We start from the raw sequence: 16,234 nt of genomic DNA on the forward strand, positions 1-16,234 counted from the left end.
ACCCCACCCCCCACTCCAACAACACTCAGTTTGTTTCCTGCAATTAAGAATTCCTCATATCAGTGAGATCATATGATACATGTCTTTCTCTGTTGGACTTATTTCACTCAACATAATACCCTCCAGTTCCATCCATGTCGTTGCAAATGGCAAGATTTCATTTTTTTTTTGGATGGCTGCATAATATTCCATCGCATATATATACCACATCTTCTTTATCCATTCATCTGTCGATGGACATCTTGGCTCTTTCCACAGTTTGGCTGTTGTGGACATTGTATCCAGCTATTCTTCAAAGCACAGCCTTCTTCTCTGAAAGAAGGATGCTAGTGCCAGCTATGGGAAGATCACTTTTTCACTTTGTTACATATTATTATGAAACGTGTAGAAGGCTGGGTGTGCTTTATAAATAAGGAACCGGTTACCAGACTGTGAATGGGGTGAATGGCGGGCAGAAGGTGTCTGCGCACGCGCGCTCTCACACTTTCTGTCTCCGTGCAGGGCACACGTTTGCCGAGGGTAATGGGCAGGTGTGGGGTGCACCACTGACCTTGGGCCTTCCTTGCAGCCTGGGTCCCAACCCATGTGACCTCTTCCAGTGCCAACTGCCCCTTGCAATCCTGGGGGAGGGTAAGCACTGGCCTCAGCCCACGTATTCTGGGTGACCAGTAACTGCTAACTGCATTAACTGCAAGCATTAGCCTCGCTACGATGGAGGGATTTGCTGTTGCAAGTCCTTGAAAAGAAAGGGTTGCAAAACACACCGGGTGGCACCATAGATGAATTGGTAAGGCCTAAAAGAAGACTTGCATTTCTTAGTCTTCCTCAGAAAGTTTTCCTTTCTTTTGGTGGGGGAGCAATGATGAGGGGGACAGGACATGATGCCCATTTAAGTAGTACCCAGGAGAATTAAGGCCTAGAGCAGAGTTAAACAGGAGATTAGGAGTAAATTATTTAAATGCTAGCCACCAATATGAGGATATTGATCAGTGGCAGGTGGAAGTTTGTGTGTGTGTGTGTGTTTTTAATTTCTGTTTTTAATTACCAAGACATACATCAGAAAGATAGAAAAGGTGAAAGATCCTACCTCTCTCCTTGGCGTCCCTCCTCCAATTCCCCTTGTAGAGGCACCATGTTCAATAGCTTGGTATAAATCCTTCTGGGCCTCTTTCTATGAATATACAATATTATGATTTTTTAACCAAAGTGGGATGAAGCCATACATATTTATCAGCAAATTGCTGTTGTTTCCACCCATGTAGTGGTATATCATGAACATCTTTTTGGTTCCGCTGGATCATTATTTGTAACAGCTGCAGAGTATCCTTTTGTATGATTCCATCATCATGTAGTTATTAAATCTCCTACCGATTAGTTTCCCCTAGCTCTTTCTATTAGAAACAATGCCACAGTAAAAATCCTGTGCGTGTCTGTGTGCACACCCATGCAGATGGGAGGAGCCTGAGATCCTAGAAGGGGAGTTCTCCATCAGTGGTGGTGCATTTCAACAGTTGATAGATATTGCCAAGTCGCCTTGCAACAATATCGTGTGGACTTCTACCAACAAGCATACCAGCACCCATGGAAGGAAAGGGTTCTTAAAATAACATTTTCATCAAAGAACGCAGAGAGATCTGAAGGTAGTTTAGGGTGTGAAGTGAGCTACTTGCTTTTATGCAGCCTCTGGGGTCCCCTGGTCGGCACGTACTCTGCAGGGCAGAGAGGAGGGAGGGGCGCGCTGTGACAGGTGCGTCCTTGCTGCGGGAGGGCAGCCGCGGCGCACGGGCCGTGGTGTCAGACAGACGTGTGCAGACGGTCAGGGAAGGAGACGCGAGGTGAGATGCCTGGGTCCCTGGTGCCCGGGCGCCACCCCGAGCCCCTCCGCGGCTGAAATCTAACGTCTTGTTTCTGTCCCCCTGTGACTAATGAGCAGGACGACAAGTACTGGGCCCGGCGCAGGAAGAACAACATGGCAGCTAAGCGCTCCCGCGACGCCCGGCGGCTGAAGGAGAACCAGATCGCAATCCGGGCGTCCTTCCTGGAGAAGGAGAACTCGGCCCTGCGCCAGGAGGTGGCTGACTTGCGGAAGGAGCTGGGCAAATGCAAGAACATACTTGCCAAGTACGAGGCCCGGCACGGGCCCCTGTAGGATGGCGGTTTTGTGGGCTGGCTTTCGAATAGATGGACAGTGTGTTTCCCGCCTGATAGCACCACACCCGAAGCAACCTTTCTGACATCAGCACTTTACCAGAGGCATAAACACATCTGACTCACATTCTGGTGTGCGTGTGCGCGCGCGCGCGTGCTTGTGCACTTGCCATGTTAAGGTAGCCCTCTCATCGTCTTTCAGTTCCGAAAAAGAAAGGTGCCATGTTTTTACTGGACTGCGGGGACCCTCCCGCCCACCGGGGGGTCTCCAGCCCCTCCCTCCTTCTCCACTCCTGCCCCTTCCCGCGTCGCTCCCCGGTGGCTCCCGCCTACTCTTCCAGGACCCTCTGCCCGGCTTCACCAAGCAGGGCCCTGGTAAACTAGTAGATCTCAGTTGTCAAGACTACGAGCTCTTGTTTCTGTTTAATCTGTAAGTTACCATGCTAATAAGGTGCACAGAAATCACTTAGCACTACACTGCAGCTCTCTCTCTCTCAGTTATAGGTTGCTTTCCTCATATTTTCAGTTTTGGTGATAATTGTCTTCAAATTTAAAGTGCTGTTTAGATTTATTAGATCCCATATTTACTTACTGCTATCTACTAAGTTTCCTTTTAATTCTACCAACCCCAGATAAGTAAGAGTACTATTCTAGAACACAGAGTGTGTTTTGCACTGTCTGTACCTAAAGCAATAATCCTATTGTACGCTAGAGCATGCTGCCTGAGTATTACTAGTGGACATAGGATATGTTCCCTAAGAATTTCACTGTCTTTTAAAACACAAAAATTACAGTAATGCATTTGAGCATGCCCAGAACATCCCCAGGACAGGGAACCAGAGGGAAATGCCAGGTCTCAGAACGAGGGGTTAATTTATCAGTGTAGGAGCCAAAAAAAATTGCATCTTGGAACAGCTTTTGACATTGATATGTTTGGTTTTGTTTTCTCCCCTCTCCAGTCCCCCCACCCTCCCACTTTTCTAGTTACCTTTTTCCATATCCCTCTTGATACTCAAAACAATTACTTAAGATTCAGTTTTCCCCATTTTTTGGTAATATATATATTTTTGTGAATTATACCTTGCTGTTTTTAAAAATCATTAATAAGTTAATAAGTTGATGTTTTGTAAGACCCTTTATCCTAGTGGTGTCGTTTTTGAATGCTTCATAAATTAATGATTCTGGAGCTTATGTTTCTTATTTTCTGTTTGCTTTTTGAACGTATGTGCTCTTAGAAAGTGGACTTCTGAAAAATGAATGTAAAAGACACTGGTGTATCTCAGAAGAGGATGGTGTTGTCACAAACTGTGGTCAATCCAATCAATTTAAATGTTTACTATAGACCAAAAGGAGAGATTATTAAATTGTTTAATGTTTATACAGAGTAATTATAGGAAGTTCTTTTTTGTACAGTATTTTTCAGATATAAATACTGACGATGTATTTTGGAAGACATATATTATATATAGCAAAGAGAAAAGGAAAACTATTCCATGTTTTAAAATTATATAGCAAAGATATATATTCATCAATGTTGTACAGAGAAGAAGCGCTTGGGGGTTTTTGAAGTCTTTAATATTTTAAGCCTATCACTGATACATCAGCATGTGTTTTGCTTTAAATTAAAATTTTATGACAGTATCGAAGCTTGGTGTGACAAATCCCGCTCTAAAATATAGAAGGAGCTTTCTTGTTTCCCATTAGGTCTCAGAAAGAAGTCAGTTAACGTCACCCAAAAGCACAAAGTGGATGTTAGTCAAATATTTATTGGATGATACAGTGTTTTTTTAGGAAAAGCATCTGCCACGAAAATGTTCACTTCAAAGTTATGAGTTCCTGGAATGAAATATCACTGCAAGCACCCCAAACAATTCTGTTCTCCTCTGTGGGCACGTGCGTCTTATGCAATATGAGGTTGATATTGGTGTTATGTGTATGGTTTCTAATTTGATAGGTGTTTTGACTTTAAAGATGATTGTTCTTTTGTTTCACAAAGTTGTGTAATGTCAACAGATTCTGCTGTTATTGCAAAGAAACAATTTGTGCTAGATTAAAACACCCTTTCATCAATGGGATTTTCTAGTCTCCTGCCTCCAGAGTACCTAATTCTTTAATGATCTGGTGGTCTCCTGGTCAGTCCACCCGCAAAGCTTCTGTCATAGTGTCCTAGTCTTGGGAAACCTGACCAGTAGGATATTCCTACTAGGTATTCTTTTTGTCCCGGGCCACAGATGACGGTAGGAAGTGGGAGAGCATTAGAATCGAAATGCATTGTTCAGGTATACAACTAGTGAAATAAGTAAGACCTTTGGCCAAGTTCTGAAGCAGAACTGAATAAGCGGTATTCAGTAAGAGACACAGGTGGACACACAAAGTTGGCGTTTTTATAGGTAAAAAGACCAATGGCCACGGAATTATTAAGTGGCAGTCATTACTAAAACAAAGACAAGCAGTATCTTTAAGTGGAGAAGCGATGCACCATGGACCGTCCAAGTTCACTGCCATGTGAAATGGTAGCTGAGAAAACTCTGAGCACTGGTCGTTCTTGGAGTTAGGTGGTTTGTATCAAATGAGGATCACAAATGTTCTCTGTGGAAGAAATAAAAAAATCATAATAAAACTCATCCTTTGGTGTGCCAGGAGAGGTTTCAGAAAACCTACCTCGTCTTAACATTTAAGAAACTTTGAGTCTGTACGTGTGCCTTCTGTGTAGGTCATTGTCACCACACACACATGAACACTCATTCCTGGACTCCCTGCTTTCTTTCTGGGACAATTAGTAAATAAGGCAGTTCTGCCAAATGGCGTGGGAAGTCATGGCCCGATCTGGAATGACTCCGGATCAACCAGGGTCAGATGAGTTCTGCAGACTGCAGCTATTAAAAGTCCTGTTGTCATTTTTCACCTTTTCATCCTAAGTATCTTTCGGAGATTAATTACTTGGCCATTAAAAATGAACCCAAATCAAATCATGCCAACATCATTTACACACAATTTGGAAGGAGCGGCCCAGGACTTCCTGACAAGGTCATGCTGTCGTTCCTGTGGACTAGACTTGCAGAGGAAGGCAAAAACCCATCAGCCTGGCCTGGCCTGCTCCTCAGGCCCCTTGAGGCTATAGGGAGGGGTTGCGAGGGCTGTCGTGATCATTTCCTCCTTTTGAGACACTGGCCACCTTCTGACCGTTCAAAACACCCAATGGGCGAGGCTGTGATGGGCCTTTCATCTTCCAGTGCTGACATCCCACAAAGCAGAATGACCGCTGGTTCCTGGAGAGTGCGGAGCGGATTTGTGTGGCTAGGGTGCTGTACTAGATAACGCACAGGTTCCTCCCGTGAATCGTCACCGGTTTTGTGAGGGAACACACAATAATTCTAAGCGTGCATTTAAAAGGTCTTGGGTCTGATTTTGGAAGAGTCAAAAAGAATTCTAGGCGGAGCCCCTCTCCCCACCCCCCACCCCCCCGGGGTAAAATGACAGGCATTCCATAATATGCAGAGCTCTGCTTGGTTTTTTTCTGGTAGTTTATCTAATCCCCACCCCCCCGCCATGTTCCTTTTAGGAAAACTCACATTTTAGGAGAGTTAATCAGAGTAATCCCAAAGCAGGCTGGCTTGGCCTGCTTGCCTGAGTGGAGTGCAGAGGCTGGGATTTAACCCGGGGTCAGCAAGCTGCAGGCGATGGGAGACCGTGTATGTGGTAGACCTCTTCTGCTCCCGGGGTGCTAGCTTCATGCCGAGGGCTCCTCGGCCTCCCTGGAAAGGCCACGGTCTCCTTCAGGTTTTCTCTACAATTAATAATGTCATTTTAAAATTGAGCAAAACCTTATCCTAGATCTTGATTGAGCAAAACCTTATCCTAGATCTTGATTGAATTGGACTTGGCAACTGAAATCAGTACATTTTGGAGAGGGCCAAGTGTGTAGAGGACTGTGTGTGTGTGTGTGTGTGTGCGTGTGTGAATATTTATAGTCAAATCATAACATCTTTAATTTGGGAGCACCTTACCAAACGTAACAATAACCATAACCATTATCCTTTTGGCAACACCACAAACGTTGCATCTGTTAAACGGGTACAAATTCACGTGAGGTCAGTTGAATTGTACACCATGATATTGGTGGTGTTTATGCTGTTAAGTCCAAACCTTTATCTGTCTGTTATTCTTAATGCTTAATAAACTTTGAATTTTTTCCTTTCTTTCATGTATTTTTGTTGACAGTCTACTAGAAATTCGATTCTGTTCCCAATCCTATCACCAAGAGACCATTTACAGAGATTACTTACATTGATGATAAATAATACTACTATGTAATCAGTGATACATTACTATTTATTCAGTACTTCTGTGCCAGGCACTATGATAAACACTTTCATGGAATATTTGATTTAATCCCATATCAACTCTATGAGGTGGGGGCTATTGTTATTCCCATTTTATGGAAGAGAAAAGAGAAGGTTTGGGAGGTGAAGCAACTTTCTAACATTATATGGGTAGAGGTGACAGAAATGAATTCTGGTCCATTGGATGGGCATCATTTAGAGAGCTGCTTCCCCAAAACCAGTCCAAAGATTGGTTGGATGTATGGGAATCGACTGGGAACATATCCCAGGACTACAGATTCAGCAACTCTGAGTCAGTAGGAAGAAAATGAATTGTTTAAGGGCTTCCAGCTACCTCCCATGTTTTGGCCAAGGAGTTGGAAGCAAGGATTTACAGGCTTGACCTTAATTTGAGTCCATGACTCTTGGGGGATCCATGCAGAAGCTTCAGAATTTCCATAATTACCAGAAATTGTATGCAACTTTTTGTGTATAAACATATTTTTCTATAGGGGAGAGTCACAGCTTTCCCCACTCCCCCAGGGAACCTGTGATGCAAGATGGAATAAAAACCCCATTTACGGATTTCTAGCAGGGCTGACGCAGTGCGGTGGTGCCCGGCCCTGGCAGCCCGTCAGACTCACCTGGGGAGCTCCACACACTGGCCCTGCGTGGGCTGCAGCCCGGGCCAAGGAGCTCAGCATCTTGGGCACGAGAGGAGGGGACTCTGTGGTGAGGAGCTCGGTGATTCAAATCTGTCACTTAGCAGGCATATGACCTTGCGCAGCACTAAGCATGTTTTAACCCAAATCTCCTCATCTGTGAAATGAAAGTATAATCTCCACCTCTGAGGGTTGCAGGGATGACTTCATAACAAATGCATAGTGTCTGGCCCATAATAGGCCCTCAACAGTATCTGCCATGGGGACCCGGGGAGGGGAGCGTGGGCCGGGAGCAATTTTCCCAATTCACTCTCTCAGACCATTTGTTCCTTCCAAGAGGACAGAAAACAATTCTCCTGCTCGGAAGAAGGAGCAGGTAGCTGGAGGTGTGGGAATGAGGGAGAGGCTACACAGATGGGGCTTCACATTCTGACATCCCTGAGAGATCACTGCTTTGTACACAGGTCGGTGGGCGACCGTCCACTCCGCGGCATCTTCCCACTTACATCGAGCAGTTACAAGTGAGGGTTCAGCTCTACTTTTTTTTTTTTTTTTTAAGATTTTTATTAGAGAGAGTGCACGCGTGCATACTAGCGGTGAGGGGCGGGGGAGTAGGGATAGAGGCAGAGGCAGAGGGAGAAGCAGGCTTCCCGCTGAGCAGGGAGCCCAGTGCGGGACTTGATCCCAGGACCCTGGGATCATGACCTGAGCCGAAGGCAGATGCTTAACCGACTGAGCCACCCAGGCGCCCTCTACTTTCATCATCAAACACCTTTGTCCTCTCTCAGGGGAGTAGGCACAATGACCTTAAGATTCTCTTTGGGTGACCAATTTTATATTTGGCATTCACATCTGTTAGGGGAGAGGACTGCCTCCCCATGCCTGGAGAGGCTTTGGCCTCTAACATGGCACATCACCTGTGAATCGATAGGAAGCCCCATCATTCACAAGTGCCCAGTCCCCAGGGCCCATCACATGCTGCCCATGTGGGATGGCTCGTCCATTCATACTTAAAATATAACAAAGTGCCCAACCATCAAGCCCCCCTCTTCAAAGCATTTGAATTAAGTTCCCTCTGAAAATCACTGGCTTAGAAATCTCTTTGGGCATCTTTAGCCAGGAACTGGGTGAGAATTATTGAAATCTTGCCTTTGTAGTCGGGAGATAGCTTCTTGCTAATAAATCAAAAGGACCTTTTAGAGAAGAAAGACCCGAGTGAAGACAGTGGCAAGATTCCTCTGCCTCTCTGGGCTTTGAGTCAGTGAGGACTTGGGTCCAAAGGCCCCTCTCTCTAGCTCCTTTTCATCCTGCAAAGCCTGGCTCAGTGCTAGGAAACAATAGGAAAAGCTGTCAGTCACTGAGTCCTAAACCCTCAACCTGCCACATCTCATTTAATCCTTATGCTATGAAATAAGTAGTATTATTATCCCTGTTTTGCAGATGAAGAACAGGCTCAAGAAAGGAAGTCAGCAGAATTTAAACCCAGGCAGAAAGTGTTTGTGTTCTACACCACTCCACTCCACTCCACTCCACGGTTTCAGTTCAGTGCTCAGCAAAGGCAGAAGGCAGTTGCCGTGGTTGGGACGGTGAGCAGGGGCCAGGCGAGCCTGGACTGGAATCCCAGATCCATTACTCACCATCTATGTGACATGGACAATTCACCAAGTCACCCTGAGTTTTATCTGTAAAATGGGCATCACAGTCCTCTCCTTGTAGGGTTGTTACTAGGATTAAGTGAGAACGTGCTCAGAGTGTAATAGGAATTCAACAAATACTTGCTTTTTGTAATAATCATAGTGATTGTTAATAAATATTGCTTGATTTGGGGCGCCTGGGTGGCTCAGTTGGTTAAGCGACTGCCTTCGGCTCAGGTCATGATCCTGGAGTCCCTGGATCGAGTCCCGCATCGGGCTCCCTGCTCGGCGGGGAGTCTGCTTCTCCCTCTGATCCTCCCCCCTCATGTGCTTGCTCTCTCTCATTCTCTCTCTCTCAAATAAATAAATATTGCTTGATTTGATTTCACAGGTGATGTGCTACAACACAGTCGGACTCTATATTGCGTATTTTAGTGGATGCATTTTCATTCTGGTCATTCGGCCATGTCTTACATTTTTGAAGGGCCTCAAATTAAGATGTTTGATTTGTTACTAAATGAATATATATTCACAGAGATGGAATGATAACTTTTTGAGTAACTTTCTTTGGGAACTTCTTCATCTTTTGAAATATACCCTAAGATTCATAAAACAGAAGTGGCCCTAAGCCTCCGTCCACCTCTGATGGTGAGCAGGATGGGTGTGGGAGAGCTCTGCAGGGAAGGGGACGATGGAGCAGGGAGAGGAAAAGCAGGAGTTTGCCAGGAAAAGATGGGGAGGGACATTCCAAGTAGCAGCACAGAGGTTGAGAGAACAGAACTCTCCTGGGAGTGATAGGACTGTTGGAGTGTGAGGTATGAGGGGGAGAGTGACAGGAAATGAGGTATGGCCAGACCATGAATGTCCTTGCACACCACTTTAAGGCCTTTGGACTTTATCCTGATCAGGAGAATGACATAAGCAGTTCCTGTATTAGAAAGATGATCCTGGCAGCTACTCGGAAGATGGATTGCAGGGAATTAGGAAGAGTTGGAGGCTGAGGGAACTTTCTACATTAGTCTCTGAACAAGGCTCTAGGGATGAGATGGATGGATAGATTCAAGAGCTATTTAGGGAGCTGGAATCCATGGGGTTTGGTAGAAGAGTCAAGGACAGCTCGAAGGTTTCATGACATGATCTCAGTTGATCAATGGTTCACAGCCAGGGATGCACAGAAGGATCATCCGGGGGAGCTTGTAAAAATACCTATGCCTGCACCACCCTGAGACTTGCAGAATTCTGCGTGGAAGGCCAGCCTGTCCTCCTTAGAAAGCTCTCCCAGTTTTTTGTTTTTGTTTTTTGTATTTATTTATTTGACAGAGAGAGACACATCGAGAGAGGGAACACAAGCAGGAGTGGGAGAGGGAGAAGCAGGCTTCCCGCGGAGCAGGGAGCCCGATGCGGGGCTCGATCCCAGGACCCTGGGATCATGACCTGAACCGAAGGCAGACGCTTAATGACTGAGCCACCCAGGCGCCCCCAAACCTCTCTCCAGTTTATTCTCCCCTGTGCCCCCTGGTTGAACAACACTGCACTGAGCCTCAAAAGACCCTGAGGGGGATGTGGATCAGAAAGCATAGCTTCCACTTTTCACTTGAAAAAAAAATAAAAATCACTCTAGAGCTTAAAGAATTCTGAACCCAGACTTTCTGGAGCAGAGCATCCAATTAGAAAACGGGGATGCCAGAATCTGTACTCACGCTTTTTGGACTCCAAGTCATTTACTGTTCCGGATATGCTGATCCTTGCCCATTGGCCCTATACAGTCCCGAGTGTGGCTGACATGCTTGTACTTTATAAGCCCCATAATCCATCCACAGCTGCCTGCACGGGCGGGATATCTAACCTCAGAGAAGCGGCTCCATCAAATCACACTTTGCTGCTCATTTGAATCACCTGGGGGCTTAAAAAAATCCTAATTCCCAGGTCATACTTCAAACCGATTGTATCAGAATCTGCTGGGAAGGGTGGAATTCAGGCGTCAAGGTTAAAAAAAATCTCTCAGGTGATTCCAACTGCAGCTTGTGGCTCAGTGACCTAAGTTCTTGCTACGCTCAAAGTGTGGGCCATACATCAGCGGCAGCATCACCTGGGAGCCTTTAGAAACGTGGACTGTCGGGTCCCACCCCAGACTTACCAAATCAGAATCGACATTTTAACAACATCTCCAGGTGATGCCTGTGTGTGCTGCAGTTTGCAAAACACTCTTCTAAACGACCCTGGAGGGACTGAATAAATCAGTGGAGGAGGGCATGCAAATGAGTAAAAGTCTTTGCAATCCTACAAAGTCCTTGGGCTTCTCTGATTCCTGCCCTTCTTGATGTTTAATCGTTCAGCCTCCCTTGGATTCAGTGTGATCTCCAGAATTATAAATACTTCCACCACTACCACACCTCTTATTGGGCTAATTTGAGTAGGCTTCTGTCTCTTGCAACCATGGGTACCACAAGACGCTAGCTTTTTAAAATTTCCTTTGGTTGGAATCAACCAAAGTGCTTTGCAGACTGCTTCGTTAGTATGGCATGAGCACTAGTCATTGCTGGTGGTTTGGTGCAAGGTCTCAGAAGAGTTTCTCCTAAATGCCGTCTTTTTTTAAATTTATTTATTTGAGAGAGAGAGAGAGCATGAGCAGGGGGCGTGGCAGAGGGAGAAGCAGGCTTCCCGCCGAGCAGGGAGCCCGACGGGGGATTCGATCCCAGGACCCCGGGATCATGACCTGAGCCGAAGGCAGACGCTTAACCGACTGAGCCACCCAGGCATCCCAAATAAAATCTTTTTTTTTTTTTTTAAGATTTTATTTATTTAATTGACAGAGAGAGAGAGAGACAGCGAGAGAGAGAACACAAGCAGGGGGAGTGGGAGAGGGAGAAGCAGGCTTCCCGCCGAGCAGGGAGCCCGATGTGGGACTCGATCCCAGGACCCCGGGATCATGACCTGAGCCGAAGGCAGACGCTTAACCGACTGAGCCACCCAGGCGCCTCTAAGTGCTGTCTTTTTAGACCAAGCTCACCAGACACGTGAAGCGTTTGCAGGTCAGTCACTATGTTCCTCTCTCAGTTGGGCTTGAGGATGCAGCCTGGAAATAGTACAAGTTTTGGAGCTAAGTCAAACCTGGGTTCAAGCCCTGGCATTCATTTATTCAAGAAACAAATACTCATCGAGCACTCACTACGGAGAAGCCCTTTTTAGCTGGTAACGTTATACTTAGTCTTTCTGAGCCTCGGGGTCATTTAATGCCATCTCAATATTGGTTGCATTAAACACAATAACATATAAAGCACCTAGCAACCTGGAATATTAGATACTCAACAAGTATTAGTTCGTTCCCTCACACTGCCCAACCCCTCCCCCCCCTTCTACCTTGACCTTGCAGGAGATACATAAGCTCCTGGGAGTGGCCCAGGAGTCATGTCCTCTCTCCGGCCTTTGAAAGTCAAATGAATAACACAACATGCTGAGGCATTTGGCACTCTAATCCCTGAGGTTAGATTTACTTGTAAGGTTTCCACCCTGACATACTACAGGAGAGGGAGTGGATTGAGAAAGGAATCTCGGGGAATTCACATCTACTACCCTTATTTTAAGATGAGGAATCGGACATTTGTTGGTAGAGACTGGAGTCCACCCTAGGTTTGCAAACTTCTGTCTACTGCTTGTGCAATAACATCAGCCTTGCGCCTAAGAACCATATCCCATCCATCTTTAATCGTCACTCAGAGATAAACTGATAGAGTGGAGGAGCATCATGGACTTTCGAACCCCATAATCACTAATTTGTGAAAGCCTCCCCAAATTTGCATGTGCTTACGTAACCCCAGGATGCTTAGTTTACTCACATGGCTTCAAGTTCTTCTAGATGCAACCCTACCACCCAGATAGATTGCAGCCTCCAAACCACTTCCAGCTAGAAATTCTGAAGCCACAACTGAAAATAAATCCCAGGATGTGAAGAGCCGGTTGGGGACTGTGAGGTTTTCCTGGGGGTTAGTGAAGATGGGCTTCCAGCAGGAGTCCCCAGGGTGCAGCTACAATCCATGTTTCCTTCCTGTCCTGTCCCTCAGGCAGCGTCCGGAGGCTTGAGAGGTGCTCTAGAGGAAGGAAAGACGTCCTCATGAACGTCTCACTGGAGGAGGACACACTCCGGGAAGGGAAAGGACTCCCTCCCACAGGATAAGGATCCCGCCATGCCTGAACACCCTTGCACAGTGGAATGTTCCCTCACCTGTTCCTCACCTCAGCCCTTTCAGCAACCCCACAAGGTGCTCAGGGTAGAATAAATGAGGAAACTGAGGGCTAGCCAGAGCAAGTCTTGTCCAAATTCAGACAGCAGGGGGGCAATCTGTGCTGCAAAGTATATTTTGACGTCCCTCCATTCCCTCAGGGGGCATGTGCTGACCTCGGCCCACCGCCTGCGTCTCTTCAGTGCCCTACAAACACACCCCAACTTCCTCAGCTCTAAGTAATGAATTCTGAATAAATAAGAAAATAATAAATGCCTTGGCCAGGCGGCTGACTCCCCAGCCTGCACCCTGGTGCTTCTCCACCCACCACCTCTGAGATCAAAGGTCACGATTGGTGAGGGAGAAACCAGGACCCTGCTGATTTTCATCTGACATAGGACTGCCTTTCCTAAAAAGAATCTTCCCCACCTATAACCTTATTCTCCTCTTCCTATCTCTTCTGCTCATAGCTTTGAAGGCCAGCAAATGAGTGTCCTTTGACAAGGCTCCCGAGACAGCCCAAAGATGCCCCTCCCTGTCCTCCACCCTCCCCCTACTTCCTGTCGGCGCAGGAGGCCTTGTAGAAATCTCTTCACCCTCCTTTCAGCTTCCCCGGCCCCCTGCTGCTTCCCCAGAACTACTGAGGGATGTGGACACATACCAAAGCCTCATGAAAAGTTACCCTTAAAAGACCAAAGTGCCTTTCTTTCCTCTGAAAGAAGATGAATCTCCAAAATAGAGGAAAAGCAACTTAAAAGCAGAGAGGTGGTGGGGGAGCAGAAAGATGAGCCTTCCCTTGGTCTCACAGTTCTCGGTGGGAAGCCTGGATTGGAGATATTTGTGCACCAAGAGGGCCATGCTCTTCCTACCTTGCCCCTCCCCCTCTCTCCCTCCTGGGTGTGGTAGTGGAGCGGGGGTGTGAGTGGGTGGATGTGGAAGCCAGGAGCGAAAGACCTTAGGAAAATCAAGGGTGGAGATTCAAGGCTCCAGGCAGCTGGACGGGACAGGAGAAGCCCAGACGTCCCAGCCCCCTGACTGTGACTTGCAAACAGCAAGGCTGACTCTCTTAAGCAATCCCCATTCACCAACGTGTCTGTGTGAACAGGAAGCCCTGTTCCCATTGGCAGAAATCCACCCCAAGGCACTTTTAGGATCACACAGTAATGTCTGAGTCAGAGGATGCCTTAGAGATATTTCATCTGGCAAATCCTTTTCATTTTTCAGACAAGAACATTGTCCAGGGAAGGAAAGTGACTTGCTGAATGTCACACACAGCGAAATACAAGTATAGTGACCCCTCCTTCAACAGAGCAAACACCCTGTCTCTCTTTTGCTGTTTTCCATGTGGACCAAGGGGCAAAGATGATCTGATCCTTGCTTTGCTAATGGAGAAGTGGAGGCATGAAGAGCCTGACTCCCTCAGCGTACTGTCTTACAGGTTTTTAAGTGTCCAAATGCTACCCATTCTTCACGACAACTTGACATGTCACTTTTCCCATGAAATCTCTAGGCTCCTGGTTGGAAGCACCCACTCCCTCCTCTGAACCCCACCCCAGTTCTAACCCAAGCTCTCCATCCACCCATCTCTTGCGATTGACTAACTCCCTATGATGATATCTTTGTGCACAACTTAAGATGTCAGCATCTTTCAGGGCAGAGATTAGGTTATGGATTGCAACCAAACCTAATTCTAACAAATTCTTGAATGCATTCCTGTATGTTTTAAAAGATTTTATTTATTTGAGAGAGAAAGCGTGCAAGCACACAGCCACATGTGAACAGGGGAGGGGCATAGGGAGAGGGAGAGAGAGAGGCAGAGAATCCCAAGCAGACTCCGCTCTGAGCACAGAGCCCCACTCGGGGCTCGATCTCACAACCCTGAGATCATGACCTGACGACGGATGCTTAACCAACTGAGCCACCCAGGTGCCCCTGCATTTCTATATTTTTATATTCTTTGTGCAGAGTTAAAAAAAGAAAAAAACCCACAAAGTTTAAAAGAAAAAAAACGATCTGATCTCAGAACACTGTGATTCCATGAAGACTACCTTACCACATTGATCCTTTCCCTAAATGATGCATCCATGGACAGATGCTTACCAAGGGCTGGATGGGAGGCTTCGAGCAGGACGGATTAGCCCTGGGTGTAGACAATATGGGGTACATTGTTTGAAGTGATTTTATCTTATTTTTTAGAAGATTTTATTTATTTATTTGAGAGAGAGAAAGAGTACGAGCGGAGGGGAGGGGCAGAGGGAGAAGAGACTCCCCGTGAGTGGGGAGCTGGATGCGGGGCTCGATCCCAGGACCCTGGGGATCATGACCTGAGCTGAAGGCAGACATTTAACCAACTGAGCCACCCAGGTGCCCCTGAGGTGATTTTTAAAATGATAATGTCAATGTTCTCTGTTTTTATGGTAGAAAAATTTTCAGTTTTTACCAAATACAATAGGAATTATGATGGATTTTCTGCTGAAGGTATTTTAGTGGAAATTTTTGACTGTGGAGACTTTGGAACGCTGTTAGATAAATCCTGAAGGGAAACAAAAACGTGGAAAGTACTGCAATTTCTGGAATTTACTGAGAAGTGAGATATTTCATGTATCTCTGCCAAACTTGCCCCGATGAAGATAGTAAAATTCCTGTTTGTAAAACTGTTACTTTGTGTGAAAGAAAGTTTCGGAATTAAAATTGGCCAAAAAAAAAAAAAGGGGGGGGGTGCCTGGGTGGCTCAGTTGGTTAAGCGACCGCCTTCAACTCAGGTCATGATCCTGGAGTCCCAGAATCGAGTCCCGCATCGGGCTCCCTGCTCGGCAGGGAGTCTGCTTCTCCCTCTGACCCTCCCCCCTTCATGTGCTCTCTCTCTCTCCCTCTCTCAAATAAATAAATAAAATCTTTAAAAAAAAAGAAAATTGTTTCATCAACCAGGAGTGAAGAAAATAGCCCTGACAAATCCAGCTACTGAACATGAATTTGCAAAGACTAATCTTTTTTTTTTTTAGTTTTTTTTTTTATTCTTATGTTAATCCCCATACATTACATCATTAGCTCTAGATGAAGTGTTCCATGATTCATTGTTTGTGCATAACACCCAGTGCTCCACGCAGAACGTGCCCTCCTCAATACCCACCACCAGGCCAACCCATCCTCCCACCCCCCTCCCCTCTAGAACCCTCAGTTTGTTTTTCAGAGTCCATCGTCTCTCATGGTTCGTCCACCCCTCCGATTTCCCCCGCTTCATTCTTCCC

The 16,234-nt window shown here is 46.2% G+C and overlaps 2 protein-coding genes across 9 annotated transcripts in view; one reads left to right on the forward strand and one right to left on the reverse strand.

Moving 5' to 3' along the window:
• The window catches only part of HLF (HLF transcription factor, PAR bZIP family member), a 57,048-nt gene extending 50,701 nt beyond the window's left edge, over nucleotides 1-6,347 (forward strand). For 2 of the 4 annotated variants that reach the window (XM_081805241.1, XM_031040566.2), the window contains exon 4: nucleotides 1,931-6,347. In XM_081805241.1, coding sequence (XP_081661367.1) covers nucleotides 1,931-2,149 — 219 coding nt within the window. In that variant the 3' untranslated portion in view covers nucleotides 2,150-6,347. The remainder of the gene's footprint in view (nucleotides 1-1,930) is intronic. The other 2 variants (XM_081805242.1, XM_006744651.3) reach the window with 1 other exon arrangement.
• MMD (monocyte to macrophage differentiation associated) overlaps nucleotides 4,513-16,234 on the reverse strand; it is a 74,873-nt gene continuing 63,151 nt past the window's right edge. For 2 of the 5 annotated variants that reach the window (XR_014140529.1, XR_014140531.1), the window contains 2 exons: nucleotides 5,721-5,935; nucleotides 4,513-4,737 (listed from right to left, as the gene is read on the reverse strand). Coding sequence is in view for 1 of the 5 variants with exons in the window: in XM_081805246.1 (XP_081661372.1) it covers nucleotides 4,714-4,737 (24 nt within the window). In the remaining 4 variants the exon portion in view is untranslated. Of the gene's footprint in view, nucleotides 4,738-5,720; nucleotides 5,936-11,776; nucleotides 11,843-12,602; nucleotides 12,855-16,234 lie in introns of those variants that run through there. The other 3 variants (XR_014140530.1, XR_014140528.1, XM_081805246.1) reach the window with 3 other exon arrangements.

The sequence above is a fragment of the Leptonychotes weddellii genome, chromosome 15 (genome assembly GCF_054177405.1).
Source record: "Leptonychotes weddellii isolate Sample4059 chromosome 15, ASM5417740v2, whole genome shotgun sequence".
NCBI lineage: Eukaryota > Metazoa > Chordata > Mammalia > Carnivora > Phocidae > Leptonychotes > Leptonychotes weddellii.